Raw genomic sequence first — 26798 nt, 5'->3', positions numbered from 1 at the left:
TTTTGTAAAAAGAGCATTTATTTCAAAGGTCTTTTTTTTTTTCGCTTCGGAGATTGAAGCACATAGTAAAGCAACGGTACAATGTTCAGAAAATATAAGTGTGATGCTGCAACTTCTTTTTTTTTTTTAATCTTATCTTTGTAACATGTTTTTGTTGTAATACTGGAATATTCTGCATGTATACTAAAATAAGAACTTTTAAAATTGTACAAATCGGTACCATAAAACTTGACAGAGAATAAAAACGAGGCGTTCTCTCACTGCAACAAACACAGATTGCTAGATTTTGTCTTGAACAGGGAGAAAGAACAAAGAAACGCCAAAAAATGATGATGATGATAACAACAACAATAATAATAATAATAATAATAATAATAATTATAATAATTATAATTACAGTAACAATAACAAAAAAACAACGAAAGAAATGGGAAGGTTGGAGAGGTCGTGTTCAGAAAGGTATAAAGCAAAAAAAGCTCATGTTTAACCTTCGGCAGTTTTTCTTACAGCTGTCCAAAAACTAAAAAATAAAAGCAACAAATCTCACGACGTCTCTCAGTTCCAGACAACCGAGAGGCTGCAACGAGCCAAACATGAGTTTGTTTCTGTGTAGCTGCAGCCAGAAAAAGTAAAAAAATTACCGTCATAATAATGATAATAATTATATAAAAAACATGATAACCATAATAATAATAATATAATAATAATAACATTTAAAAAAAATGGAAAGTGAACATGAATCTACTCCACCTACTGCTTCAAAAGGACGTTGTGGTTTCAGCCTCGTCTGGCCTCGACTCTTACACGTGCACGTTGTCACGTGCACTTCAACACGACACAACAAGCGTCCGCAGCGTCACTCTGTACACACATGGATAGTTTTGCTTTCTGAATATACTTTTCGAGTTAAAAACACACAAAAAAACAAAACGAAAAAACAAACAAATCCAAACTCAAATAAAACCGAACAAAAAGGAGAGAAATGAAAGAGAAAAGAATGCACTGCGTTGCAAGAGTGTCCATAAAGTTTAAGGCGATTATTTTTTTTAGTTTTTTTTTTTAGAGCTCACAGGTCTTTTTCCAAACTCGTCGTGATTGATCGTCGTCGATGGACTTCGGAACGTATAAGTGATCATTCATTGGTGGACTCGGCGTGGTGGGCGGGGCCATGATAGCGGCTGGGGTCGGGGGGGAAGGGGGGGGGGGTAGGGGGGAATCCTCATCACAAGGAATCAAACAAGGAATCACACAGTTTGTCCCTTTTTTCTCGTTTTTTTCGGAGTCCAGGCAAATTCTGTCTCTTTTCCAGGCTGGGGAAGGGGGGTTGGGTAGGTGGTGGTGAGGGGATGGGGGGAGGGTTTTGGGGGGGACCCAAGGGAGACAGAGGAAAAAAAGTCATCTTTGCGGAGCCTCTTCACAGGCACGTCCACGCCTGTGTGCTGTCGCTCGCCGGCGTGTCGCTACAGAAGCTAGCGGGTCTCCCACTGTCTGTTTGTTTGTTTGTTTGTTGTCTTTTTGTTGTTGACCCCTGGAGTTGTTGTTTATTTATTATAAGGCCACCGCACTGTGAAGACGCTGCCAGCGTACGCCACAGTATCAACAACCCAGAGTCCAGTCACGCCATCCAGGAACCGCGGCGCCTGCTCAGTCCCACGAGAAACGGCGCTGGTTTGTTTTTAGTTTGTTTCATCCCAACGTTTTCATTTTCGTTTCATTATTTTTTTATCCCCCCTGAAATCCCCATGATGAGCTTTTCTCTTTGAGTTCTTTTTTTTTTTTTGGCTCGTACCTTCTTTTCCTTACACCTTGAAGACCCTCCTGATGCCGTGAACTACAATCACTCCCGGGGGTGAGAGGTGTGGAGGGGGGGGCTTTAAATTCGGGAAGCATGTGAATCCCAGTCCACGCAGGTGTTTGTTACACGACTTCTAAATAAACTAGACACGTCAGCTAGAAAACACTTCAACTCCATCGTAGGGCTAAGTTGGAGAAACCGGCGGCTAAACGGGATTCTCGGCCTCCGCGGAGCCGCAGACCTTCAGTCCGAGGAAGGAGCGTAGACGAGACGTTACGAGGGGGAACGGAGGGTGGGGGGAGGGGGCAGCTGGGGGTTACATTACGCGTCCGTGAAGAAAAGATCCCGCAGGACCGGGGAAGCGCCGCTAAGGTCCGTCGGTCACGGCCGGTGAAGAATTGGGGAGTTTGAGGAGCAAAACAACCCCCAAAAAACAACAAATCAAAACACTTGTGGAATCAGTTAGTGGGAAAACGGGGGGAGGAGGGGTGGGCGGGAGGGAGGCGTCCCCACACACACACACACACACACACACACACACACACACACACACACACACGGCCGCTGTTAAGAGTCGTCGCCGTCCTCGCCCTCCTCCAGGGGGCAGTCTTTGGTCCCGTACAGGTCGGCCAGCCTCTTAAAGCGCGGCCCCCAGCTCTGCAGATAGTCATAATCCAGGTCCGACTCTGTGGTGACCGACTCCAGCGAGCTCAGCGACCCGGCCAGCGAGCCGCGACCCTCGTAGCCGTAGATCTGGATGGAGTCGTAAGGGGGCGCCGTGGGGTCGTTGTCGGCCTCGGCGATGCGGGTCTTGATGAAGTCGTCCACGTCCACGCTGCTAGCGGCGGGGCGGCCGCTGCCTGGCCGCAGCGGGAACTGCAGCTCCGGCTTCATGTCTTTGCGGGGCAGGAAGCCGTTGGCGCCGTCCGGGTTCTGGAGGAGGAAACAAGAGCCGAGAGGGTCGAGTTACGGTGGAGGGAAACAAAAAAAAAAGTAAAAGTACTTTTCAGTTGAGTCGAGTCCTGATTATAACCCATCATCTACACATCCATCCATCCATCCATCCATCCATCCATCCATCCATCCATCATCCATCCATCCATCCATCCATCCATCCATCCTCCCATCAATCCACCCAACCCTAACTCTATCATCCATTAATCTCTCATCCATCCATCCTTTCCTTTATCCACCCGTCCATCCATCCACGCATCCACACCTCTTTCTATCCATCCATCCAGCCATCCATCCATCAGCTGACCTTCGCTACCTTAGCTAACGTGAGTCAGGATTGAACCTTGATTGAATTCTAACCCTGACTTCATCACAGGGACAATCAACCTTTCACACTCACACCTATGTCTGTCCAATCTATTGGGAGGGAGTCTGAAAGGACCCCCAGTGACCCCCAATGATCCCCCCCGCCAACCCTCCTGGCCGCCTGACCTGCAGCGTGGCGATGTCGAAGGCCTCCGTGTCCTCCTCGCCGCCTCCCTCGTCGTCGTATGTGATGATGTTCTCCCGGATGTCCTCCTCCTCAAACACGATCAGCGGCTCCTTCTTCTGACGCCTCAGAGCCACAAACAGCACCACGATCGCTGCACGGCGAGTGAGAGAGTGAGAGAGAGAGAGAGAGAGAGAAAGAGAGAGAACGAGGTTCATAAAAATGGGATAATTGCACAACAACGCGCGGCACAATCTTCGTGGAAAGGGACCAAAAAAACTAATAAATAAATAAATGAAGGAAGCAGAGCCGTAATTATTGCACACGCTGGGATGTTGAATGTAATTAGACGGTGGACAGTTTAATTATTTGCGGGTTTTTTGTGTGTTGCGCTAATCGCACAACATGCCAGATTTTAATTGCAGCCGTTGTCAACAAGTCACGGGACCGGAGTGTCGCAACACAACGTGAAGTCTGACTGTGGTGAAACAAACAAAGGCGCAACAACACCTGTGCGTTTCAGTCTGCCATGTGTGATTTTTTAACAAGGTGGTCATGTGACGTGCCCAATATAGTGACTATAGGGGTAGACAGTAGGGGGCGGTGTAGGACACGGACACGTCTTTCCCAAATTTCAAATTCCTCATGCGAGTCTCAACACTCCGCCTCCCGGCTCGGCCGCTCACCCAGCAGGATGACGATGCAGGCCAGGATGGCGATGAGCGCCCCCGTGCTGAGGCCGGCCGGCAGCACGTGCGGCTCCACGTTGCAGGACAGGATGGTGTTCTTGGCGTCGCAGGAACACACGCGGACGGTCAGCGTGCTGGTGCTGCTCAGGGCCGGGTAGCCGTTGTCGTTGATCTCCACCGGCAGGAAGTAGACGTCCTGCGTCAGGCGGCTGAAGCCCCTCCGCAGCACGTAGACGCTGGCTGTACTGTCTGGGGGGGGGGAAACAACAACAACAACAACAGAGGGCGCCGGTGAGCAATGAGGTGGAGTCAGATGTACAAATATATGAACCCAAAATAGAAGTTATACTGCCATTTTGATCTTACTTTTAATCTTAATTTAATCAATTCCATAACATAACAATACAACAGCAAGTAAACAAAATAATATTTAACATAAGATTAAATTCATTCATCATCTCTTTTTTATTAAAATTAAAAAAATGTGTCTAATCTTATTCTTAGTCTTATCTGTATTTGTACATAAAGTGACCGCATATACAAATACACACATACGAAGTCATGCACCACACCGCACGTCACTGCCCCCTATCAGTCCGACACGGTACTTTCTCTTTCTGCCTCATGTCCGTTTTCGCTGTGCGTTCATGGCCGATCAGAGCGACTCGATTCGTCCACAAACATTCATGAAATGTATTCCGACGGACTGTGGGACCGCGGGCGTTTTTGAACGGAGACGCCGCTCGTCGTGTAGTCAGAAGCAGCACAGTCTGTCTCCGCTCGCCCAAGCAAACAATTCCTCCTGTTGTCGCGCAAAAGCCTCGGCGCAAGACAACAGGAAGTGATGCCATGGCCCTCTGGCAAATTCTCCACATTCCACTCAAAGGCTACCAGGTTCTGTATATGGACAGCAGCAAACACCAGTCCACTGTTAAACATTTAAGAGGTATAATTATACAATATTTATATATGCACGTATACTTATGCACGTCTTTCTATATTTGTATGTGTGAATGATTTATTTGTATACATATTTATGTGTATACTATGAGAGCTTTGTAAGTATTTGGTTGTTCACCCTGATACTCACTCTCGCTTGTCCGCCCCCTGCTGCTCTGGAGGGTTCAGTTGGTTTTTGACCTGATTTACAAAGAGCTTTGAGGCGGCTTTAGATGTGATTTGGCACTGTACAAATGCAGGTTGATTGACTGATAGATTGATTAGGAGGCACCTGAATGAGTGCGGAAAAAAAGAGCTATTGTGAGCCCCGCGCTGAGCCGAGCCGCTCGGAGCGGTGAAAGGGAAATCATTAGGAGGCCCTGAAAGGACGGAAAATTAACTTTCTCGCCATAACAAGGTTCTAATGAGACGGAGGAATAAAAGGAGGGATTGGGTTGCAAAATGAGAAAAGGAAAAAAAGCAGAGCCAGGAGACATTCATATTCTAAATCCGAGGTGTCGAGGTTCTTGTTCCGCCAAACGGACTCTGAGGCGCCTTTTTGCGTGTCTGTGTGTGTCTGAGCGTTAAAGGCTGCATGTTCGACCCGCCGCGTCGGATCTTTTATTTCTCATGCTAGACTCCGGCAGAGCAGCCTGGGACCATAAATGAGCCTGAAAACCTTTGAATGCATTCAGGAAAATAGCACATTTAGCCCTTTGTTTGCACCCTTGCTGCTAAAGGTGACGCTACGTTGGACCTCCCAAATGTTGCAGACTGACTGGGTGAAGGGGCCGGGAGTGGTCACGACCAATGACGAGCCCCCATTATTGTCATAAAGCGCTGGTTGAAAGAAAAGAAGAAACACCTTCTGGAGCAGGCGAGTGAAAAAGTGAAAGGAGGATTTTTCTTCTCCAGGTCGGTCGACTCCACTGGCAGATTATTGTTAGGAAACATTTGTAAATGGACTTTTACATCATCTGGGACCTTTAAAGACTCGCCTCTCGCCTCTCGAATCCCCCCCGTCCGTCCCCCCGCTGGGCTGATTCTGTGAAAACCAGTCTGAACACGCTCTCCGCGGCGCCGCCGTCGATTTTCCTCGCTCGCCTCTCTCTCACTCTCTCTCTCTCTCGCTCTCTTTCTCTCCACATTTTCCCTTCTTTCCTCCAGCCTCCCTCCCGGTTCTCTCAGCGCTTAATTCAATCAGCTCCCCACTCCCCACTCCCACCCTCCCCCCCTCCCCAAGATACGTGTACAGACGGACAGAGGCCCCGCCGCAATTAATACGACCCGCAGGACATCGCGTGTGTGGAGATCCAGAGCACCTGCTGCCGCTCGCCCAAGAAGTAGCGCACGGCTCCATCTGGTTCGGCTTTGATCTCATCTCAGCGAGCGGAGCGGAGAGGAGGGGGTGGGGGTGGAAGGGAAGGGGGAGGGTGGAGGGGGGGGTGGGGGTGGGAAGACGTGCGATCTGCGTGTCTGTCTGGGCCTGACGGTTGCTGCCCACCTCGGTTGTCTTTGAGCGAGAAGTTCTGGTTGTGTGCGACCTCCGGTGCCAGGCTGAAGGTGAAGTGCTGCCTGTGGGCCATCTCATCCTTGTCCACCGCGCTGACCGTCTCGATGACCTGCAGGGGCGGGCGGGTGAGAAATGTCAGTCAGGTGGAGGGAAAATTGGTGGAAGGAAGGAAAGAAGGATGGAAAGAAGGAAGGAAGGTGTGGGTTTTGCGCTGAAAAAATGGGGGAAAAAAAACAACAAAAAGCGACCATTGACCGGTCACATGATCATCAATGGCGCATAATGCAGTGGCTGCTGCGAGCAAGTGAGCAAGAATTTACTGCATCGTAATGAGTTTCTCCCATCGGACTCCATAGTTCAGTTGGTGAAATCACTTCCTGGTGACTCCAAACACGTTCCTACTCTAAATGTCAGAGTCGTGCTTCCATCTGCGCTCCCCACTTAGTTAACCGTGAAGGTCCAGTGTGTAAAATCTGGCTTGATTTATGATTATCGTATTGGTAAAAGCTTTACGTAGTTCACCGGCAAATTCGCGAGAGGAAGTGAGTATGATCAAAATCTGACCACCGGATGGCAGAAGTTTACACACTGTACCGTTTCATAATGACAACTAAGACGGCTGTTTTAAGAAATCCATGCAGAAATTTTGTTCTGTAGCCAAAACCGACAATTTTGCACAAGTGTAGTGCAAAATTTGTAAAAATAAACAACACACACACACACACACACACACACAAAGATCTTGGGACGTACCTTTCCCGGCGCAACTGTCTCACACATGAGGACCTCGTTGTTGGTGGCGAACTCTGGCGGGTTGTCGTTGACGTCCTTCACCCTGATGTTCACACGCACTTTGGTGTCCTGGTGGTGACCGCCTACACACAGACACAGAAAGCAGACCAGGGATTGATTAACATTCTGCTGCACCGCTTTAGGACCGTGCTAACAGCTTGTGTGCTAACGGTTTGCGTGCTAATGGTTTCCCGGACTTATTACTCTCAGTCGGCTTGCTCGACCCCCTCATTCTCATTTTTTTCTTTTTTTTTTCAATTTGCTGGAAAGATTCAGCTACCACCAGTCAGTCAGGCTGTGGCGCAAAACCGTCTGGATGACGCAAGAGCGACAAACGCCAAGTTACGGCCGCCAGACATTGAAAACCGAGTTTCGGCCACCCAGAAATAATACAAAGGCGGAAAAGTTTTTGAACAAAGGCAGAGGAGAGAGAGGAGAGAGAGAGAGAGAGAGAGAGAGAGAGAGAGAAAGAGAGAGAGAGAGAGAGAGAGAGAGAGAGAAACGAACCAGTATTTTTTTTTAGCTTATCCAATCATATGTAAAAATAGAAAAAAAAGAAGAAGAAAAAACAACAAACCACCTCATCATCTATTTCTACAATGCCTTTTTTCTGCCTTTGCATATTTGCAATTCTAGCCCGTATGGTTTTCGCTGCCCACCCTGTCATTAGCAGGCATCTATTTAGCTTCCCGGGGCCTGCGAGCGGTTAGCGTAGCCTGCAGTGGCCCCCGGGGTTCTGTGGGCGGCCGGCCCGGTTCCATCTGGCCGTCTGGCGTCGAGGACGCCGCGGGGAAAACCGCAGCGACCCGACCACGGAATACCAGGGTGGGGCCCCAGCGGCAGCGGCAGCGGCAGCTGAGGGGGGAAGAGCGAAGCTCCGGAGGGCCCGCGGGCTCCACCGCCATCCTCCCCTTTCATCCGCCGGCTCCGAGCCTGCAGTTATCCCCAGTGTTTGCGGTGGCCGTGGACGTTTGGGCCTCACAGCGCTTTTCCTTTTGGGCCCTCTTGCTGCTCCATCCATCATTTTCGCCGCTAGTCTATTATTTTCGTAACCGTGAAAACTCTGTGGAAGTCGTCCGGCGAGGAATCCGGCAAGGCCGAGTTCAAGACTCGCTTTGGGTTTGTTTTTTATTATTCTTTAATTCTTGAGACGTGTTTTTGTTTTTTTTTGTGTGCAACACCGCTGCTGGTTTACTGTAAGTTTTAAAATCACATTTATTTGGGGTGGGAGTTGAAATTAAACACGACTGTCGGCCCAATGTCGTCACAGCGCCGCAAACCCCCCCCCCCCTCCAAAAAAAAAAAACACAAACAGAAAAAACCCAGTGGCTTCTATATTTAACCTTCCATGTCATGAGAAGCGAGTCAGCGGCTGCTGACGGCAGCGTCTTGAGGTTCTGTCTGTCTGTGGACGAGTCGGAACCCACAGGGAGGGAAAAAGAAAATGCAGACTGGTTGAAACCAGTCTGAGCGATCTGGTGGTTGTTTTTTTTTTTCTGCTGCTTCACCGTTGATGGTTTCAGCAGCACAAATTAAACAGAAGCTCACTGACAACAAGCGCTGACGGTCTCGCAAGGGTTCTGATGCGTCATGCTCAGCGCGCGCGTGTGTGTGTGTGTGTGTGTGTGTGTGTGTGTGTGTGTGTGTGTGTGTGTGTGTGCCCACCGATCTCCGTGGCCGACACTGAGATGTTGTGCCACGGCTGCGTCTCTCTGTCCAGCGGCCGCGTGGTGACGATCATGCCGTCCTCCGAGTTGATGTTGAAGAACTGCTCGATGTCCGTGTAGCGAGGGATCATGTACCTGTCGGGACGGGTGACAAAAAAAATTAAATAATACATATTAGTTTATTTTGTAATTTACATCTTTATTTCACTCATTCATAGTTTGATTGTTTTCATCATTTCTTCAGTTTGTGTCTTTGTTTTGTTCAGGCAAGGGGTTCTGAACAAACCCTTGTCAGAACCCCTTGTCTGAACAAAAACAAAGACATTAATGAAAGGGACCAGACAGAAGAATAATATCGTCCAAGGAAATCAATTTACCAAGAACCTAAATTAACAACAACATCTAAACACAGTTATCAAACGCTGGATGAAGAAAGAAGAGGAGCCTCGTTTCTTCTCTACAGATTCTCTCTGGTTGTGAGTGTTGGCGCACCTGACGGGGTTGTTGGCGCTGTCCGTGTCCTTGGCGTGGACCCGCCCCACCATGGTGCCCTCGGGGGCGTTCTCCTCCACCTCGAAGGTGTAGGCGGGCGCGATGAACACGGGCGGCTCGTCTGCGTTCTCCACAGAAACCTGGAAACCCATGCAGACACGCACACACACGCACGGGTCCAGTTACCCTGCTAGAACGGTCACACGTGTGCGCAGGTGTGCACGCGTGCGTCACGTGCACGCTCACCTTGATGGTGGCTTCGTCCTTATAGGGGCCCCAGGCGATGAACTGGGGGTCGATGTGTGGATTGGCCCCCTCCACCTTCAGCACGTACGTCTGCTTGGTCTCGTAGTCCACTTGCTGTGAGGGACAGATGGAGTTGCTTAATCACACAGAAAATAAATCCCAGTTTTTATTAAATATTAAGCAAAAACCCAGATTCAAGAGGGGTGTTTATTCATATCCAGGCCGATTTATGCTGCATAATAAAAAAAACAAAAAAAAACAACAACTGCGGGGACGCAGCGAGAAGGAGGGCGACGTTGCCGCTGCGACAGGCAGGGGGAGCTGTTGCTGCGCGAATGAGCTCAGTTGTTGGGTTTGTAATTACTGCTACTTGGAAAGTCCGCCGCGATTTACCAGCGCTGGAAAAAGAAAAAAAAAAAAAGAAGAAGAAGAAGTGGAAGAACCCTCAACGCCGGGTTTTACCTCAAGACAGTTTGTATTGCATGATATTACACAACGTGATATGAGCATTGTGGGTCCACCGTGACTCATGAATGAATCATTTGGTTGTGTTTTTTTCATTTTCATCATCAGATGGAAACAATGCTGAGGCTGTTTTTTTTAATGAGCGGTGGATTAGGTTTGGGAGTTTGGGACGTGGTGCGGTGAAACTGGGCGGCTTGTGTGTGTGTGTGTGTGTGTGTGTGTGTGTGTGTGTGTGTGTGTGTGTGTGTGTGTTGGGGTGGGGGGGTTCTCTGCCTTTTATCTTTTTTAATCTTTATTTATTGCACCTTAATAATGGAGACGGATGAATTAGGGACACGTTTAAGAGCTTGCAGCGGCCGGACTCTCAATATCACAGGTCGGCAGCCGGAAAAAAAAGGGAAGGGGGGGGGGGGGGGGGATAGAATTGAATTCCCTCGTATTGAAGCGCGGCTTCGATTCACTTACTGGTTATTGGATGGGAGCTCCGCCCACTTATTAATAACGGCCGCGGCATCGAACCAACTTCTCGCTCGCAGGCTCGGAAAACATCACACATTTTCTTTCTCTCTCGTCACATTCCAACCCCTCTTTCAGTCACGACCAGGGAGGGGAGGAAAAAAAAAAAAGCAACGCAAAGCAAAGCGGCTGCGCTGTTACAAAGCAGTGACCTTCAGCTAAAGAGTCGCCGTCGCCGTCGTCTGTGGACCGAATCTCTTCTGGATCCCATCCTGGTGCAGCGGGTGTGTTAATACAGCGGGGGGAACTTTCAAGTCAACAGATGCGCCCCGGCCACTCGGCTGTGTGAAAGTTAAATACCCGCGAGATGCTCTCGCTGCTGCCGTCGCTGTGATGAGCAGCACTGCGGCTCCGTCGCCGGCAGCCACTTGGCAGCGACTCGCAATCATCCGCCGCTCTCGCCGCCCTTCCGGGGCCACGGCAGCCGTATTGTAACAGCCAGATAATAGCCGTTTCTTTTTTTTTTTTTTTTTTTACTGCTTTTTACCAGCCAGCGCTGCCCGATTGTTGAACTGGCAGAGTCCCAGTAGCAGCAGCAGCGGCAGCAGCAGCAGCGGCAGCGGCAGCAGCAGCAGCAGCAGCAGCGGCAGCAGCAGCAGCAGCAGCGACGCTCGGCCTGTTCATACTTAATGAGGTTTAACAAGGCCTCGCGACTTTATCAAGCATGACTGGCAATATGTTGGTGCGGTGATTTTTTTTTCCAGTGGCCACTCGAGGTACTGCGGCCAAAAACCTCATACGGCCCACAAAGCAAATTTCCCCACATTAGACCGCAATACACAAATAAAAAACGGCTGACAGGACGACCTTTAACCTTTGACGTGACTCGCCATAAATGTTTCTATTGCAGATTTTTAAATTGTGTACTTTCAAATCTTTCGAAAAAAAATGTATAAAGGTCAGAAAATCAGCAGAAAATCGGAATCAGAAAAGAGTTTTAAATTCCCAGCGTGACGTCACAGCGTTCTACTTGCTCCTGCGTCGCGACTCCCTCTGATTGGCTGATGTGTTCTGATGCATCATGGGAGTTCTAGAGGCACGGTGTGAAGTGCTACATGTTCTATGCGGAGCCATAACTAATTGAAACTATTGCATTCAGCACCTTGAGAGAGGGTCAGCAACCTTGAAATGCCGTCTCATTATCGCTTTGGATTGTTCAATATTTGGGATTGCTTGATATTTGGGTTGCATTCAAAGATGATCTGTAGCTGCGGGAAAGCGGTTTTCCCCTCGACCCCAGACACCGACACGCTGCAAAACTCCTCACAGTTGAGCGAAAACACGGCGGTCGAGCAAATACCAACCGAATGTGAAGGCAGAATTAAAGATTTAGGAGGGGGAAAAAAAAAATCACAATTTCAGGGCCCAACATCAATCTCCAGGTGTCACAAAGAACATCCATCCTCACACACCTGCGCATGCATGTGCGCACGCACACACACACACACACGCACGTGTCGAGGTGGATCGACGTGACCCACTTCTCTCTTTTCCTCCGACACGCTTCCTTTTGTCTCCCCCACCTCTGCGTCTGCACCCGCTGTTCTCTCTGCATGATCACTGTGAGATAATAGCCTTCACAATACCCCAACACACACACACACACACACACACACACACACACACACACACACACACACACACACACACACACACACACACACACACACACGCGCACGTGCAGGCACCTCCTTAATATGCTGCTGCTCTCTGCTTTCGTCAGGACATAGTTGAAAGAGAATAGCTGATTAAAGCTCATCCCCATGTGTGTGTTTGTGCGTGTCCGTGTCGGTGTGTGTGTGTGTGTATATTGGTGAGTGTGTGTGTGTGTGTGTGTGTGTGTGTAAGAGAGAGAGAGAATAGAGAGCAGAGATTAGCGGCGGCCTCTCCTGATGCTGATTTGAAAGCGTGCCGAGGTGCCAGACTGTCCGTGTTCACTGGTGTGTGTGTGTGTGTGTGTGTGTGTGTGTGTTTGCCGTCAGGGAGCCAGAGGTGCTGATTTCCCCGGAGTGGCATCAAGACACAATAATCACATATACACACACACACACACACACAGACACACAGGACAGAGGAAGCGTAGAGACGAGGGCTTGTTGTGCGATCGCTGCCGACGGCGGTCGGCGGCCTTTCACACGTTACTTATTTTATTATTTATTATTTATTTTTCTCCCTTTGACCTCGCACTTCCAGCTACTGAAAGAAAAAAAGAAATGAGCAGACGGCCACTTTCCCCAGGAGGACGTAGCGACAGGTTGGTTTTTGTTGAGTTGATGTTTTTTTTTTTTTTTTTTTAAAGGGGGCGGAGCCAGCTGGGCCGCCACGACCCTGAAGTGTCGCCCCGACTCCAACTGGAAATCGAAGAGTGGTTTGTAGAGGGAAAAAAAAAGGATGTTCATTTTGGGGGATTTAATGTTCTTGAGAAAATGAGGTAAAACGCGTTAGCTTAGCAAATTAGCGCTTGCTCTCGGAGCGAGTTTGGCGCCTGCAAAACTTGTCGCGTCATGTTTCGTTTTCTTGAGAGCAGCTCTGCCTGCGACGTGATGGTGCCCCTTTAAATTTTGGCCAACAGGCTTCTCCTTCTTCCCAGGCAGGGAAACTATATTCACAGCCGTTAAAGCTTCCAGTAGCCATGAAAGAACAGCGCCCCCCCACCCCCACCCCCACCCCCACCCCCACCCCGCTATCCTCCCGCCACCCGCTAACCCCGGCTGTCTGTCTCCACACCGAGCAGGAGCGGCGAGAAGCAGAGGAATCCCTCAGCCGGCCGCTTTGTGAAGAAGAAGAAGGAGGAGAGGAAGAAAGAGAAGAAGAAGGAGAAGCTTGAAACAGACCGGCATCGATCGATTCACGCTGATCTTCCCACGGCGTCAGTGGGGAACGCGGCTGTGGGCGGGGCTCCTCCGACCAGCGTCACCGCCGTCTGGAGAGGAAACGCCGCTTCGCCCACATCTGGCTCCAGCGAAAACCTTTCAAGCGCTGATTACACATTCGACTGCAAGAAGCCTTTCGCTCGGTAATTATGGGTTTCGGACGGCGAGTTAAAGACAGAAAAAGAAAGAGAAGTGAAGCGAGGAGAAGGAGCGGCCCAGTGCCACTCCGACGTTCTGAAACGCTTTCGCAAGAATCTCCAATTGCGCAACGTCGCACAAAAGTCTTTTTTGGTGAGTTGGACTTCATCGGGGGATTTTGCTGCTGTGGCTTCTCCTTCTCATCCAGACCTCCTCTGCAAACAGCATCTTTTTTTTCATCTTTTTACACCTGAACGACCACAGTTTGCAAGGAAATTCAGCTCAAAATCCAGACCTGCTGCAGTATAGTGAAGCGTGTGTGTGTGTGTGTGTGTGTGTGTGTGTGTGTGTGAGTGTGTGTCTCCCTTCCCTGCCAGTGCAGCAGATGAGATCTGCAGCCTGGTGAAGCGTGAAAGTTAATGCACTTCTGAGTCGCGACTGTGGAAGTGTGTGTTCACGTCGGAGAAAATGAGAAACCAGCGACGGTCGTTTGAGGGGGGGGGGGAGGGGTGAACGCAGCTGGAACAAAGTGCCGAGGTCCCCCCTAACCCCCACCATCCTAACCCCCCCCCCCCCATCCTCCCCAACAGCTAACGTGCTCCTTGCCCCTCCCCCGCGCTGGCTGAGTTCCTAGCGCCACGTGTGAAGCATGAAGCCGCTTTAATTTCCCTTCAAAACCAATAAAGCTTTTTTATTTATTTTTTTAATTTTTTTTAACTATTGAAATGAATCACGGCAGCAAAGAATCGTCACTCCCTACCTTCTTCAGCTTGACGACGGCCTCGCGGGTCTCAGAGTCGGTGCTCAGCTCGAAGACGCCCATCCCGTCGCCGTCCACGATGCGGTAGTTGACCAGGCCGTTGTCGCCCTGGTCGGGGTCGTCGGCCTTGAGGCGGCCCACCTCCTCGCCCGGAACCTTGTCCTCCAGCACCGACATCGGGTACACGCCTGCCAGCAGGGGGAGACACGACACCCCTGGTCACAAGTTTGAACTGAGGGAGGTGAGGGGGGTCGAGTGGGGGGGGAGTTAGGGGGCATGGGGGTCGGTCCTGGAGGGCAAGGAGGGATTTCCATATCCCGTCTGCCCCACTGGTGGAATATTAATGCAGGTGTGTGGTGGCAGGTGAGTGTTTGTTTGTGTGTTGCCGGAGGTGCACGTTAAGGGTCGATTTTTATTTTTCAATATCGATATTTACAACATTAGTGTATATGTACAGTATGTATATGCATATATTTGTATGTATTGTATGTATGTATGTATGTATGTATGTATGTATGTATGTACACTATGTATTGTATGTATGTATGTACGGCACTATTTCAGGCGTGCAGGCTGTTTGCATGTTTATCACGGCCGACCAGGTGTCGCAGCAAGCCGCCGCCCCCCTTCATCCATCCACCCCCCACTCCTCCCCCCCACCCCGCTCTTCCCCCCTCCTTCTCCTCCTCCCCACTCCAGAATGAAGAAACTCACTTGGCCATGAGACGGCAGGAGGATCCTGGGCCGCAGAATCCCTGCAGCCCATCCCTCCACCTTTCCTCTCCCTCTCTCGCTCTCCACTTTGCCTTGAAATAAATCCCTGTCCTCCTCCTCCTCCCATCTCCTCCTTTCCCTCCCCCGCTGCTGGCGGCCCTCCCTTTTTAACCTAAACCGCCGCCAGTGTTTGACTCTCTTTTGGTAAGACCCTTCTTTCCCTCCTCCTTCCTCCTTATTCGCTCCACTCCATCCCTTCAAATCGCTCCATTCATCCTCACTTCTCTCCTCCTCCTCCTCTCCGCCCTATTTCTCTCATGTCTCCTCCTCCTCCGCCTCCTCCTCCTCCTCCTCTCGCTCCTCTGTCTGCCTCAGAGCTCATTTCATCCCCTGCCCTCCCTCTGCCCTCGTCCTCCCTTCCCCTCTTCCTTCCCCTCCTCCTATTCTTGCTCTTTCCTAAGTAGCTTAACTTCAATGGCTTCTGGCAGCTGAGTTAAACGTTGTACGACAGAACACACAGGCAGCCCCGCCGTACCTGGCTGCAGGCGCCCGCACTTTAGCACGGCAGCAGCGGCAGCGGCAGGCTAATGCGAACGTCGCCGAGGTCTCTAATTATACAAATTAACGTCACGCTCTTGCAAATCAGCTCATTTTAATTTTTTTTTCATTTTCGTAAAAAAATTAAATAAAAAAAACAACTTTGTCGCTGCCTGGCAGGGCCAAGAGTCGCTTCTGTTTTTGTCTTCGAAACACGTCTGTTATTTTGCGTTCACGCCAGATTTCGCTTCGGTCGAATCCTTTGAAGAGAACCTCAAAAATAAAATTAAAAAAAAGGCCTTTCTGAGAAACACCAACTGCGATTGTTGATTTTCATGACCAAATTCTGAAGCCCACTCTGTTAATAGAAAAACATGGGAAAAAAAGAAAAGAAAATAATCCTTTTGTGTTGCCCCTCAGCCCCAGGGGAAAAACACGCTGAAGATCTATTTCTGTATTTATTCAATTAAGTGCAAATGATTTGGAGTGTTGACTGGGGTGTTGTTTATTCATGCAGGGACTTAATGTGTGTGTCAATTTTATTGAGCGAGGCGTGCAGCTCGGTTCAAAACAAGGCAAACTTTGAATTAAAGGGAAACTTGTCTTAATTTCCACAACAAACAAAGGGAGGGAGGGAGGGTTGGGGGAAGAAAAAAAAAGAAGAAAACAGCCACTGGGTGATTAGTTGAAAGAGGCATTTGTGATGAAGATGTGCTGCTGTTTCAGGAGTTGAACGCGCTGGATGGTGCAAACACGGAGGAGGAAAAAAAACAACAACAACAACTCTGAATCCGAGCTTGAATCCCAGCGGTGACGCAGCTAAAAATCTCGAAGAGAGTCGCTCCAATTTAGCGAGTCTCTCCCCACGTCTGTGTTTGCTGATTTTAAGACAAGGCAATTCGTCGACGTCCTTCACTGACAAAAGCAAACGACCGCCGTGCCAACAAAGTGAACGACTGTCGTGCAAATTTGATCCCGCCGCTGCTAAAGCGGCGGATTTAAACCTCTTATCTGCCGTGTTGTGCACTGAGCACAACAGCGACGCGCGAAGTGCAGGTCGGAGACAGCTGAGGAGTGTTTGCAGCTTTTTTCAGCTTCCTTCCTTCCTTCCTTCCTTCCTTCCTTCCTTCCTTCCTTCCTTCCCTCTGTCTACTCCTCCCCCTCCGGCCTGTGCTGTTATGGAATCTACGGTGGCAAATGGAAGATGCCACATAATGAGGTGAAAGGGAGAGAACTGACAAGGAAACAAAGTCAGCGAGATCAAGGCCGGCTGTGAAAGGGAAAAAAAAAAATGGTCTTGAATGAGAATAAAAAAGCTGCTGAGACACTCAGAGAGCCCTGCTGTGGCTTTTTGTCCCATTTTATTGTTTTTTCTTTCTCCTTTTGTCTTTATTTTCTGGGCTTTTCAAGCTTTGCTCTTTCTTTTTTCTCTCTCTTCCTGCTGCGCCCTCTGATTTCCTCAGAAACAGCAGAATCTTTTGTTCAACACGGACGGTCGCAGAATTGACCTTTGCTGGACCGAAGTGGTGTTTTTCCAGGAGTGAGAGGAATGCTTTATTCCCGACCACTCCGGAAGACTCTCTGAGGTCACGGCGCAGACACAGATCCCGGGTTTGTACGTGAAGTCGCAGAGGAAGATGAAGTGAGCGGGAGGAACCGGCGGAGTAGAAGTCAAGTAGTGGTTCAGCTTCAATAGATGTGCAGAGTGTGACGGGCAATTCAAAATAATGGCCAGAGAGTGTCCATATGGTGCAGCCGTAGCCGGAGGGAGGACAGAGTTGACTCGGCATACACTGCCGAGGTTAAACACATTCGGTACTGACCACATATTGGCAGCAAGTGGCCACAGGTGGCGCCACAGTCGGCGGAAACATGCAAGCGAGAAACAGAAGAATTGCAATGAACTTGAATGGGGGAAAAGAAGTTGAATTGAAGAAAAATATGGGACATAATTTGGGGAGAATTCTCCAGTTCCTTGGAGACTTTGTTTCTCTCTCTATCGCTGCGACTCTCACTCCATCCCATAAATAAGTCATCGCCGTCCTCATTCACGCCATCTGGGAGAGTTTTCCTCGCAGGTGTTTGCGCTGCGCTGCGCTGCCTCCACCAGCAGACACTTTGCAAAACAGCCGCCGCCGCCGCCGAAACCCACGATTTTGACCGGATCTAAACCTTCGACGGGTCTCTCTCTCTCTCCCTCTCTCTCTCTCTCTCTCTCTCCTTCTCCCTCTCTCTCATGCTCTCTCTTGCAATGACATTGCGCAGAAAACCTCCCGTTGTTGTAATCAACCGGAGCGAGAGAAGCGAAACAACATTCCGAGGTCGACGCCTCTGCGATTTAACGGCTCCCCGTATTTTTTTTTTTTGGAAAGATGCTGGATCTGATACGCGGCTGCGAGGTCACTGGTTTAAAAGGGCGGAGGTCGTGGTTTTGGAGCGCAAAGGAAAAACTCCTGCGTAAACAACAGCGGTTGGAATATGAGGCATCTGAATTGTAACTAAAGTCACTTTCCAGAATATTTGAGGCTAAAAAAAAGGAATTTGAGGCTCCGGTTAATCACCCTGTGGCTGGATTACACAGTGAGTCATGGTGCAGTGGGTGGCAGCGGTGGTGATGGTGGAGGAGGAGGACGACAACGTGGATCAATTTTATCATTGTTATCATTATTGCGAATAATCAGACGTCGGGTTTCACACAAAACATCCTGAAGACTGAAGCCCTAAAGTCAATGTGTTGACAAAGGAGCCAAGGACAAAGAGAAGAAGAGGCTGCTTGAGTCAGAAAGTAGAAATATAAAACCAGGCAACGTGTTGTGGCTGCAGTTCAAATCTGCTTTTTTTTTTTTCCCTCTCGTGTGTATCAGACATTTTCTCGCTGGTCTCAGCAGACGGACGGACGGACAGACAAGTCACAGAAGACGCCCCGTCTTCCCATCTGCCGGTTGCCAACGTCCGTCCGTCCATCCGGGGGGTCGACGATTCCGATGTAGCCTGACTTTGTACATCGTCGTCAAGGTCGGTCATTATCATTTAGATTAATAGCGGCATTTAATAAAAAAAAACGCTTTAAAAGAAAAAAGGAGGAATTATGTGTCACCTTCAACTGTCCACAAACCCAGTAAACATCTCAGCAGTTTGTGCGGCTCAGCAAATCAGTAATGCAACACACATTGTCGGAGAGGGAGAGGTTTAGGCACACACACACACACACACACACACACACACACACACACACACACACACCCTAAGGACTTTGCAGGGGGCCAGTAAGAAACCTTTAATAAATGATTTACAGGATGTGTGTGTGTGTGTGTGTGTCCTGCAGCGACTCCTCTACTTGCTCACACAAGTACACAAAGCAGCCAACACACAACCCCCCCCCACCCTAACCCCCCCCCCCAACTATCCATCCGTGCGCTAAATGTATATGATGCGCATGTGTATGTATGTGTGTGTGCGTGCACAAGGATTGCCGTAATCCACGTGCACGGAAGTGATGGCGAGTGCATAAACGGAGCCGCGGGATGGAAGCAGGCGAGCAGCACGTTCAGCCTCGCACTCTATGCTGATGACTCACTCCCTCCCTCACTCCCTCACTCACTCACTCACTGGCACAAGCCTCAGAGGCAGCGGGGGTCTTCGAGGGGGGGGGGTTCGGGAGGGGGTTCTACTCACGCTGCTTGAACTTGGGCGGGTTGTCGTTGACGTCGGTGAGCGTGATCTTGACCTCGGTGGTGCCCGACAGCCCCCCCATGTGGCCGCCCATGTCTTTGGCCTGGATGACCACGTCGTACTCCTGGCGGGCCTCGCGGTCCATGTTGGGCAGGGCGGTGCGGATGATACCTGGCAAGAGACATGATTGGTTTCATACATCATCTTGGAATTGAAGAAAAGAAAAGTGCATTTTAAGAAAAGGTAGGATCGTACGGACGCAAAGCAATAAATATGATCAGCAGGTGGATCAGAAGAGTGATCCAACTAGAAGCTGTTTATCCTGGATGAGAAAGATTTGCAATTGCAGTCACTGGTTGCACAGTTGTACGTTTAACGGTTGACAATGTTGACAAGTCTACGCATCTAGAATGATCTCATACGCATGTCCGGAGTAAAAAAAAAATAGTTGTTGTTGCAGCGGTATACGTGAATACCATTTTGAATACCATTGTAAACTTGGATTTGTTTAGGATTAATATCAGGATTATCATTAAGGAGACAAAACCCCAGATCAGAAGCATAACACATGTGAAGTGTATCCGCTAAATCTGAGGAAACATGAGCCCAGACGCGACTGCGGGAAGCTCGTTGGACCTTCGACCTCCGAGGGCGGAGTCAAAGCGGATGCTGTGCTACAAACCACGACCCCCGACTCGCAACGCACGCCTGCGTTTTTTTTTCCTTCCTTTTTTTAAGAACGTTAATGGTAATTGAGAATTACGAGGCGGCATTTCAAAGTGTCTCACTTGAAAAGCAGAACCAATTGCTGAGCAAAAAACTTAAAATGTGATTTACTTTCCCCCCCTTCAGGGTTGCTCTCATTTATTTCCACATTTCTATCTCTCTCTCTCTCTCCCTCTTCTTTTTGGCCCACCGAAAAAACGCCTCATCACTCCACGGCCCGCATTAATAAGAGCTCCAGTCGAACATGTGTGAAGTCTTATTTTTCTCCATTTCAAGCCCTACTAATCTTCGCTATCTGTTTCATTCATCAGTGGCTGCTCTCTCTCTCTCTCTCTCTCCCTCTCTCACTTTCCATCCCTGCTTCCCCCCCTCCTCTGCTGCAGAGCCGCCGACTTGCCCGCTTTTCCACTGTCATATTATGCCAAACGTGTGTGTGTGTGTGTGTTTGTGTGTATGTTTGTGTGTGTGCAAGCCATGTGTTTGCTTGTGTATCTGTGTGTGTGTGTGTGTGCATCCGTGTGTGTGCGTGACAGCATGAAAAGCTGATAATCTCCAAACCAATTAGAAATGTGAGCTGTGGATTTGAGCCAGTCAAATACCCAACACTGCTTTGATTAGCCAGATTTACTCGGCCCAAATCTCCCTCTCTCTCTGCCCTAACCGCTCTCTCTCTCTTTCCACCAACTCACTCGCTCCCCTAACCAATTTTTCCCCTCCTACCCTGCCACTCCCCCTCCCCTGCCTCCCTCTTTCCTTCCCCTGCTCGGATTCACCCGCCCTGACCTGCCGGAACTCTGCGTCCATCCCAGTCGCCCCCCCCCGACCCTCACCCGCCCCCTCTCTCTCTCGCTCTCGCTCTCTCTCTCTCTCTCATCGCATCCAATTTCAAACATTAATGCAGAACCAAATATTAGGCGCCGGCTCTGCAGGGACCAGGCTGCATGTCCTCTGGGGACCTCTTATTATTTCATTTTTCCTGCCCACCCCTCACAGCAGGCGACTTCTCTCCTGTTCACACACTCCGAGGGGAGAGGTGGCGCTGCTGCGCCGTCCCTGCAGTCTGAGTTTTAAGAGAATAAACTGCTTGGATTGGTTGTCACACTGTGGAATTTCCAATTGGGTTGAGAAATCATATTTACATACGCGACATGTTAAAAAGTTCCCACTCGTCGTCTGTTTCACGTCTTTATTTTTCATCCTGTAGTTTAACATCACCCAAAAAAACAGCAGAATTTGCCCTCTGTTTATATCCTCCTCCAGAATTTAGAGATAGAATATAGAACTGTTACTTTGTTGGACCGTCCACATATCTGGAAGGGGAAAAAAGGCGGTGCCAACAGGAGCCAACACCTGGCTGTGGGAGTGGTCAAACAATGGGGCTACTACTGAACTCCGATTACTTCAAGAAAACATTGGTGAAAGGAATTGTTTGTATTTTCCATTTTTCTTAACTCTGTCCGACCACAAACTACCGCGTGTCCTATACGTTTTGACGGAAGATAAATAACAACGTCCACTAGAAGGAGCTCACATTCACTTTTGTTGCGATTTGCATGTAGATGCTACCCGGTTATTTTTTTTATGTTATTGTGCCTTCGTGTAAACATCTCCCTTGGTAATTTACACAGATTTCGTGTTTTGTAGTTATTCTACAGCAGGCGGGGCTATCGGGATATGTGCAGAGTTAATGCCCGTCATTAGCACAGAGCACAGCTAGCATGTATATCCAATACAGACCATAAACAGTGGGACCACAAAACATCAAGCCTTCAGATTCTGGGTCTCACCAGTCTGAGGCTCCACGGAGAAGTACGGCTGTCCCTGCAGGATGCTGTACACCAGCCGGGCGCTGTTGCCGTAGGTGGGGTCATCGGCGTCTGTCGCCGTCACCTGCATCACCGACGTACCTGCGGCGCAGAGACACATACAAGACAGACACAGTCAAGGTCACGGTTAGAGGTCGAGGAGTAGTCGGCCGCCTCCTGCCGGCCCGGAATTCAGAACACGCTGCCTTTCCTTGCTGCAGCCAGACAGCGTTCAGCAGCGAGGAGCGAGGTCGGCCTCCCCGCTGCTGTTTCTCTAAATTTCATCATTGTCAAGGAGAGAGAGAGGGAGAGAGAGAGAGAGAGAAACCCCTTCACTCTCCAGTGATTTCCACATTTTAAATACAGCACTTCTTCTTCTTTTCCAGCGGCCCCGACGCTGGTTCTACCGACCTCAGATTTATGAAAGACTTTCAAAATCCATCAGATCATTTGAGAAAAAAAGTTATAAAGATAAAAAAATAAATTAAATAAATGATGGTCTTCACGCTTGCCAAACATGACACTTTGTAAATGCACAGTTTCCAGCCGACAGCAGCAATTTACTTGCACTAAATCTCTCTTAACTCGAGGTGACGCGGCGGCGCTGCTGCGCAAAACGGGCCAAACAAATTACATTTTGCACCAGCGAGATCTGCACGGCGTTCACTTTGCATAATTGTCCAAACGTTCCGAAATCCGCCTCTCTGACACGAGTCGTGGGGTAAATTCATCCTATTGCTCCGTCCCTATGCGAAAAAAATTCAAGATTTCTGTTTTTTTCCTGTGTTCTTTCCCTGCATCACTCAGAGGAGCACGCAGGAGGAGAGAGAGAGGGGAAAAAAATCCGATCATTATTAGTTTTGGTATTAGTTTCTTGGGAATGGAGGACCTACTTTGCGGTCTGGAGCAGTGAGTCGCCTCGGGAGACTCATCACGGACTGGAACTGGCTGTGCGGAAACTGCTGATGCTCAATCTTTGCGATAGATGACACTGTTGAGCCCTTTGGGAGCTCAGCATCAATAACACACCGTGTTGTTGTTTTTTTTATTATTAGTTTCAACTACTTTCCAAACTTCTTTTTTTTTGTTTCAAAGTTTTTCCTTTACAATTTTTTTTTTTGTAATAAGCCCGACGTCCTCGACTATTCCACTGGGAATAAAATGGGAATCGATAAGAGTCCCGGTCCTAGTGTGTTGCCGCCACCTGGAGCGCACAAAGTGAAAAATAGGGAGGAAGTTGATATGAAAGGCAGGTGAATCTAGTTGGTCAAAAAAAAGAAATCACCAGCTTTTCTCTCTTTCTGCTCCACTTTGTGAGATAGAGCCTAATAGCAACCAGAGGAGAACTTCCTGCCGGAAGCACGGAGTGGAAAGCTGGAAAAAAAAAGAAGACGAGACCCTCAGACTGAACTCATTCACGAGTCATTTTCTTCTCAGAAGTCCAGTCGCTTCAGAGACGAGCGTCCTCGGGCTTCTCACTGCGTCTGGCGGCGGCGCTGGTTCATTCCGGGTCGGCCTCGGAGGCTCCGAGACGACATAATATTTGAAAAGAGAATCCGTGAAGATCAGAGGCGCCAAGTAAGGAGCTTCCGAGGAGCCCGTGGCCACGCCAGGCCTGGTGTTCAACATTTTCTTTGCTTCTGCCGCTGCTGCTTTTTCCAAGCGGTTGCAGGAAAGATGGAAAAATTACCAAAAAAAAAAAAGAAAAAGAAAAAGTGCAGTTCTTTATCAGAGCTGGATGTGTCAGCTAATGGGACTGTCCTTCTTATCTACTTTTGTGTCGCATTTCCTGCGGTCTGATTTCACTGGCTGATTAATAATGCATGAAAAAGGCTGTTTAGCAGGCAAACAACGCCGAGGCGGAGCCCAGAAACCTCTACCTCATTACCCAACGCCACTCACTCGCGGACTGAGACTCTGGGGAGCTTTATGGCTGCCAGGCGTTTAAGGTAGGACACTCGACGAAGGCCGAGAGTGGAGCGTGCACGGCTTGAGTGGGCACAGGGGCGTGAAGCAATGAGTCATGAGTGTGCACGTGTGTGTGTGTGTGAGAGAGAAAGAGTTTAAAGGGGACAGTTGACCTGTTTTCCATTTAGTGCTGTGTTGAAGGAGGCACTGTTGAATTCCATCCAATGGCAACAAAGTGATGCTGGAGGGTGGCCATATGCCCATATGCTCAGATGTAATATATGTACCAATATACTGTATCATATAACAATAATACCAAGAATTCGCTTTCAGGAGGCCATAGTGGATGTTTTGGCTTAAAAACACGTTGCTAATTTTGCTGCTAGTTCTTCTGAAGTCTTGATTGACATCACCTGATGAGTATTTACTTTAGTCTTCCACTCTGTTGGGAGGAGAATTTTCCTGCAGAGTAGAAACTGTCACTGCAACGACTCCATCTGCTTCCTCTTGCACAAAGTGGAATGAGGCCGATTTAATTACGCAGAAAGATACCCATTCAGAAAAAATGGGTATGGCTTCTTCAGACCAAACCTGCTGCTCAGTCTCGTCACCATTCTATTTTTTTTTTCCTTCCCCCTTTCACTCACCAACATTGGACATCTCGGGCACCCTGGCGTAGTACGGCCCGTGCAGGAACTCGGGCGGGTTGTCATTGATGTCCTGGACTTTGACGATGAACTCGGACGGAGGTTCCAGCGGCTTGTTGGTATCCCGGTCCACCGCCTGGGCCGTCAGCGTGTACTGGGCCTGCTCCTCGCGGTCCAGGGTCTTGGTGGCGTGGATGTTGCCCGTCTTGTCGTCGATGACGAAGATGGTTCCGGCTCCTTCCCCGGACAGAATGTACTTGATGTAGCCCTTGCCCGAGTCCACGTCCGAGTGGAGCTGAGAAAGCAGACGGAGAGTGAGTCGAGCCGCTCGGGCGGGAAATGAGTTTAAAAACAACAAAAAAAGAAAAGAAAAGAAATGAGACAGCGCCTCAAGGTAAACACTGGAAAATATCCCGGCCGGCGCCTTGTGAAGCCTCATTTCTCAAGTTTAGCCATAAAAAGTGGGTCTGGAGGGCCGAGATACGCGGCTTCTGAGCGAGTCGAGCGCTAACGCTAACAGGCGGGAGATTTAGAGCGCCGTCGTCGCCCTTTAAAAAGTGGGTGGAATGTTCAACGTGCAATTAAACTCCTGTTTGTCCTTTCACGGCTCCCCGGGGACACTGAAATATGAGGCGCGGCCAAAACATCATTTGTTGTGTGTAATTGGAGCCACATCTCCAGCGTGAGTGATGCTGTTGTTGTTGTGAGGCGGCGCCACCAATCATCATCTTCGCCCCTGTAATGTCAACGCGACCTCCCACCCACCCCACCCCCACTCCTGTCTTATCTCCCGCTCTTTTCCTTCAGCAAATGGCAGAGCTTGATTCAGTGTCTGAGTTCTTTCACCTCTACTCCACCCACCAGGCTCGGCCAGGCAAACTTTATATTGTCTCCGTCTTGGCCATGGATGGACTATAAGAACTGGATACCAGACTAGCAATATGGCGGCGCAATGAATTTTTTCCCAAAGGCCACTCGAGGTACTGCAGCCAAAACCCCATGTGGCCCAAAAAGCATTAGACCACAATGCAAAACTAAATCCCTCTGAAAAAGGCTGACAGGACGACCTTTGACCTGAAATGCAGTTCATGACAGATCAGTTTTTTTTTTTTTTTTTTTTACATATTTTTAAGCCATGGACTTTTAATCGTTCATATAAAGGCCAGAAAATCAGCAGAATTTTCTTTTTTTTGCAAGCTTGACGTCATGGTGTCGTACGTGCTGCTGTGATTTGGCTTCTTCTGATGGGCTGATGCATCCTAATGGGAGTTCCAAGGCATTGTGTGAAGTGCGACATTCTCTATGGGGCTGCACAATGTGGAAGTCGAAAATGTTATCAGCGTATGTGCTGATAAAGTACATTGAAACGAATGGGAGCCTGGTCTGACTGGTCACTGGCGTGACTGAAGCCAATGTTCTGCGGTACTCACCCTGCCCACCAGCACCGGGTCGGGTCCTGTGTACTCCTCAATGACAAAGAACTGATTCCAGACCCATCCTCGTTTGGACCTGTGCAGCACTTGGCCTTCCTTCCCTCCCCTCTGCCTGTGCCGATGCAGCGACGAGTGACCTGCAGGAGCACAAGAGTCGGCACAGTTTATTTCAACTATCCTCCCCTCTGTCGAGCATTCAGACAAAAGACCCCCCAAAACACAGCAAAAACACTGGCACATTTTTTTCCTCCTGGAACGCTCGGAATGTGAAGTGGAAAAGGCTCATCCAGGTCAGCGTGTGTGTGTGTGTGTGTGGAGTGAATTAAATCTCAGAGTAAATGGGCAGGTGAGTGGGAAGCTGCAGGCCGAGGCCCACTCTTTAAACGACGGGTCGTCGGTTCAAATCCCCGGGTGAGGAAACGTGGGCGGGTGGAGCGAACGCTGTTAAGGCGGCTCTCAGCGAGGCTCTTCACCCCGACAGACTCTGCAGTGTGTGAACGCGTGCAAATGACAAAGTGTGAAAGAGACTCCAGGATAAAAAAAAGAGTGGATCCCTCACAGCTTGCAGATGTGAGGGAAGGAACATCAGAGTCCGAGTATGTTTACATGTTTTCTTTTCTCTGTCCTGGTCAGTTCATTGCAGAATTCCTTTCATATTTTTCACACAATACAGAACCTTTAACCCCCACGCACCTGAATGTTTGTGTCTGTGGCCCCTGTGATCCAAGGAGGCATCTCCTCCTCTCCGAGTTCCTAAGGCGACGCCCACTAGGGCGGAGACTGCCAGCAGCACCAGGAGGGCCCTGGCCAGGCCCAGGCCCTGACGCCTCCCCGTGGCCATCCTGCCCCGGCTGCAGCTCCCGCTGGTTCCGCTGGCTCTCTGGCTGCCTCTCCTCCCCTCTGCCTCAGCGCCCTTCAGCGCCCACGAGATGCCGCCGAGGTCGTTGGTCAACCTGCTGGTGCGTCAGCCTCCACGTGTTCTCATCACCGGCTGTGGCGTCGCAGCCCTGAAGGAGGGAGGAGGGAG

General features: G+C 49.4%; 1 protein-coding gene across 1 annotated transcript; it reads right to left on the bottom strand.

Moving 5' to 3' along the window:
- Positions 1–26798, bottom strand: cdh11 (cadherin 11, type 2, OB-cadherin (osteoblast)). The gene is made up of 14 exons (XM_076050797.1): positions 26465–26798; positions 25769–25908; positions 24339–24633; positions 21766–21885; positions 19256–19423; positions 14330–14517; positions 9578–9691; positions 9332–9471; positions 8838–8974; positions 7134–7255; positions 6372–6489; positions 3926–4177; positions 3242–3393; positions 1–2728 (listed from the first exon to the last, which is right to left on the bottom strand). Exons 1-14 carry the CDS (start codon positions 26610–26612, stop codon positions 2363–2365), a joined length of 2460 nt encoding a protein of 819 aa, XP_075906912.1. The 5' UTR covers positions 26613–26798; the 3' UTR covers positions 1–2362.

This window comes from Nelusetta ayraudi, unplaced genomic scaffold (genome assembly GCF_046127955.1).
Source record: "Nelusetta ayraudi isolate G7.1 ecotype Tasmania unplaced genomic scaffold, CSIRO-AGI_Nayr_v1 ptg000130l, whole genome shotgun sequence".
In the NCBI taxonomy this organism is placed as follows: Eukaryota; Metazoa; Chordata; class Actinopteri; order Tetraodontiformes; family Monacanthidae; genus Nelusetta; species Nelusetta ayraudi.
Note: the sequence above shows the minus strand (reverse complement) of the source record. Positions and strands in the feature narration are given on the sequence as shown.